Source organism: Pteropus medius, unplaced genomic scaffold (assembly GCF_902729225.1).
Source record: "Pteropus medius unplaced genomic scaffold, Ma_sr-lr_union100, whole genome shotgun sequence".
NCBI lineage: Eukaryota > Metazoa > Chordata > Mammalia > Chiroptera > Pteropodidae > Pteropus > Pteropus medius.
This window is the reverse complement of record NW_024347152.1, coordinates 16856-21543: the sequence shown is the minus strand read 5'-3', so window position 1 is coordinate 21543 and position 4688 is coordinate 16856. Positions and strand designations below refer to the sequence as shown.

General features: G+C 49.5%; 1 gene segment (V, D, J or C); it reads right to left on the bottom strand.

Moving 5' to 3' along the window:
• Window positions 1–3406: 3406 nt before the first annotated feature.
• LOC120614154 (probable non-functional immunoglobulin lambda variable 11-55) lies at window positions 3407–4174 on the bottom strand. The segment is given in 2 exon segments: window positions 3407–3953; window positions 4029–4174. Coding segments are annotated over 2 exon segments (471 nt in total).
• Window positions 4175–4688: the final 514 nt, after the last annotated feature.

Genomic DNA, 4688 nt, shown 5'->3' with positions numbered 1-4688 from the left:
TGGGACCGGGGTTAGGCCCTCTGCTGAGGGAGTTAGGGGGTGGGCAGAGGTGGGGCTATTTGGGGCCTGGGGAGTCTGCAGGTCACAGCTGTGAGGTCTGAATAGAGGACACCAGGCAGTGCCACGTGGCTGGCTAGTTCCAGCTCTGATCACCCCCGGACCTTCAGAAACGGGCCCGAGCTCCCTCTACTGTTCAGGTACTGATACACCACTGTGTGACATGGTGACCAGAGCCCATTGGAAATAACTCCAGCTTCCCCACTAATCTGTTCACTGCTCTTGCATAGGGCCAGGACCTGTGTCCCCTTATGTGGCCTCCACAACACTTCAGGGCATCTTTAGGTTACACTTGGACTCCTCAAGGTGACTGTCCCAGGTTCCCTTGACTATTCAGTGGTCACGACTGAGGTGATGTCTCACACAAAGTCCTCTCAGATCAGGATCAAGTCTAGAGCAGTGACTGTCCCCACGGAGGCATGTCCCCTTCTGTGCAGGATACAGGTTCAGTCACTGTGTGTCCCCTTCCCACGTGCCCAGAGCTCTCTGACCTGCGGATCTCCCACCTCCCTGAGGAGCAGGGGCTCTTCTCTCCGGGGCTGGGAGGGGGTGGGGAGGACGCCCTTCCGTGCATCCCTCGTAGACGATGCTGTGTAAGTCCTTGTCGTCTGTATTTCCTCCCGCTCAACAAGTTCTCCACGTCCTGGGAGCAGAGATTCCTGCCTTGGGGTCTGTCCTCAAGCTCCCAGGCACATGACTGCAAAGGTCGTGGCTGAATGACAGTGTTTGCTACATTTTCTTAAGTCCAATAAGGACAAATGTTCAGAAAGTTCTAGGATGGAATGATAAATTTTCAAGTTGCTGTGATAGATATTGATTAAAGAATTCACATCCTAGTCACTACCTATCCACCTGTGCACTAAAATAGGATGTGTGTCGTTTTACATAAAATTCACCTCAATAAAATAGATTTTAAAAAGAAATGATAATGTCATTCTGAAGATGAAAGTACAATCAGAAGTGTATTTTGTTAAAAGAATCTGTGTTTATTGCAAAGAGAAAGTCGATGGAAATTCTGGTAAGAAATATGGCTGGAAGAGCAGTGGTAAAGAAACACCTTCTGTTCTCAGGTGAATAGCGGCCTATACAGTTTTCCCTAAAACACTTGCTTGTTTATTTATTTATGTTATTTAGTCATGAGTTTTGTATCATGGGACTGGTCCTGCCCAGTGAAACCCCTCAGCTCCGACCCCTTCCTCTCAGCCTGGTGGGAGTCCTTCCCATCTCTCCATCAGGGTGGGTTTATTCTCTGAGTTTGTGGGCCGGGGGTCTCTGGACTCAGGCCGAAGGCGCTGAGGGGGGTGGAAGGAGATTCGGAGAGGAACACAGGTAGGGAGTGGATGGAAAAGCCACCAGTGTCTCTCATGAGGGTCCTCAAGATGCCAGAAAGCAGCTCGCTCAGCCAAGGACAGGACGGCGTGCTCCGCTGAGGAAACCGAATGGCACATCAGGGGAAAGGCTGAGCCACTGACTCTGGGGTCGGCACAGCCTGGTGACAGTGAATTTTCAGCCGCAGCACAGACAACGCTGTTCTGAGCGACTCTGAGGGTTACTTCCCCATGAGCCCCGCTGAGCACCATCTCTTTGTACCTCCTGCCTCCCTGTGGCTCCCGTTTGCTGTCCTCCAGCCAGAAGGTTGGGCCTTTGCATACCCAGATCTCCTGCAGACTTCTTGCTAAGAAGCCTGCCTTTGGAGAAGAGGGTAGAACAGACAGGAGAAACGTAATGAGAGAGGTGGATCCCCACCCTATGAGACCCTGACGTCCTCCTGCCAGAGAAGTGAGGGGCCTCAGGGCCTCCGCTCCTACAGTCGATGCTTGTGGAGGATCCTTCCTTCTTCTCAAGACCAAATTCAAGGGCTCCTTCTCCAGGAGCTCCCTCTGTCTGCCACGATAGAGCCCACTTGCTGCTTTCAAGCTGTCCTGAGTCCTAGAAGGGAGATAAAGGAGAAAAAATCTTGATAAGCTCACTGCTGGCTCGGTGAGACTCCAAATTCTAGTCGCCTCCCAAATCGGCTGCTACCACTTTCAGTTGGTGAACTCACGTCGCTTTGTCCCTAACAGAGGACCAGCAATTATGTCAGGGACCCATGGGGAAACCTTTCTAGCTCCATCAATTAGACCCTGGGTACCTGCTAGGGCCTCAGTTGGGTGAGATGGCAGAGCTCCTGTTCACGACCACCCTATCTGGAGCCGCAGATGAGTGTGAGCGTCCCTCCAGGAGATGCGGACAGTGAGGGCTCCAGAGGTGATCGGCAGATGCCAAATGAACACATAAAAAAAATGCTCTGCATCATTTGTCATTGAGGAATACATATTATAACGACATATATATGTATATATAAGAATGGCTAAAATAAAAATTTAAAAAGTGACACAAAACACCAGACAGGTAATTTCCCATAGTGATACTCGTATGTCCGTTAAACAAATTCTGCATACATTTGTTCAAGGTGAGGCCGTCAATACTGATGGATTGTTTTAGACAAAAGTAGGAGCCAGCATGTAAAACTAACATCACAAAGACTGAGATGCAGGCTCGGCTCTCGCCTTTTGGACAAGCGGCTAAGCCCGAGCTGTGGATGCTGCATCTCCACTGAAGGGAGAACTCACGTGAAGGAAGGTTGACACAGCATTGCGGACTCATTCGTTTTCCAATTAAACACAAGCGTAAAGCCGAGGATCCTTTAAAGGAGAGTAATCTTTGAAGCAGATTTTACAATACCATGAAATTAAAAGAAACTGTATTTATCTTCTCACATTCTAAGGTTTTTGCATATTTTAATTTGAAACTAAGATTGTGATTCAGGACAAGCTCACAAGGGATGGGGACATTTATTCTGATCCAAAGTGGTGCGAAGTCCAGTAAAAAACACTTTCTTCATCTTATAATGTTTCCTGACAATAAATACAGTAATTTCCAAGTGGAGTGGACCAACAGAATTCTGTTACCAACATTGATATTTTGCTGCACTCTGAAAAGTGAAGAAACACAAAAATTTTTAACTGCGTATTTAAAAACACTAAACGTGTTTAGTCTGCAGAACTACCAAGGCTGCTTATGTGCTTTCCTGGTCATATCACTTTATTTTCAAAGCGTTCACAGACATGGTCTCTTCCATTCAGGCCCTACGGCTTGTTCCTGAGGGGCTGACACTGACCTCCGACAGAATTTTATTCTTGCAGTAGAGACAAGGTTTCTGCTTGTAAATGACTTTCTCTTTTAGAGACAAAAGGCACTGCCTGGGGAGCTGCGACAATCTGGTTAGTCTCTGTCCCAGAGACACAAATACACACACACACACGCACACACACACACACACACACACACGTGATCTTTCCTAAAATGTATCACAATAGATGGGTTTCATCATCTTTTCCACTGGTCTTTTTCTATGGGAAATGTCTACTCATTTCTTCCTGTATTTAACTGTCACTTTTAACAGAAACCCTGGGGCTCAGGTCTATTGTCATTATCAAGAAGTTACTAAAGCCTCAATAATCATGTCAGAACCTTGGAGACCATGGGGCTGAGGATTTTTGTCCAACTTCCTCATCTGTCTCAGTCACTGTGCTTAGTGCCGCTTTCATAAACATGACAGTAATAGTCGGCCTCGTCCTCAGGCTGCAGTCCAGAGATGAGCAAATACGCTGTATTGGCCGATCTGTCTTTGGATCCGGAGACTCGACTGGGAACCCCAGGTCCCAGCTCCTTGTCTGAGTCTGAGTAGTAATACAGGAACAACCGGGGAGGGCCCTCTGGCTTCTGCTGGTACCAGTATATGTTTTTACCACCAACACTGAGGTCACTGCTCAGGGTGCAGGAGAGTCTGGCTGATGCTCCCGGAGATGCAGAGAGGGAGGGCGGCTGAGTCAGCACAGGCTGGGAGAGGGAACCTGCAAACACAGACACATCAGATGAACAGACAGGTCAGAGTGCAGTGGCCCTGGGTCTCTGGGGCCTGTCCTTACCTGTGCAGTGAGAGAGGAGCACGAGGAGGACGGGGGTCCAGGCCATGGTGCACGCAGCCCCTGAGCCCACAGTGGGGCTGGGCTGCCCCAGGCCTCCTTTTCTTCTCCACCCTCCTCCAGAGGAGGGGCTGTCCATGCAAATGTGTGTCCATCCAGTGACCGCCCAGCCCCTCCCTGAGCCCCGGTGCTGGAGCTCAGCTCACACCCAGACTAAGAAAGATGGAGGCTGGCTTCACCCTCTGTAAGAGCCCCAGGAGGAAGCACCTGCTGTCACCACACAAAAGTCCCTGCTCAGGGGACCCTGCCAGACGAGGGAGGACACAGCTGTTGGGCCCCATCAGGGAGCACATAGAACAGCCCCAGGCCCAGGCCCCTTTAACTGAATGGTCCTCACTGAGCAGTTGTGTAGGGACCACAGGGCTGTCCCACAGCGCCCCCTGCTGATGGCAGGACACACATCTCCCTGTGGCCCAGAGACTTGAGAGCCCAGCTGATTTTGTTCAGCTCACTGGTAACTGTCTCTGTTCACGCATCCTTGGTCTGGTCCCTAGATGCTGTGATCCTGATACACTGTTTGTAATTATAGTTTATAACTCCCAGAGTAAGGTCCATGTGAGTAAGATACATATATAAATATTTAAGGTGCAAGAGTACTTAGAG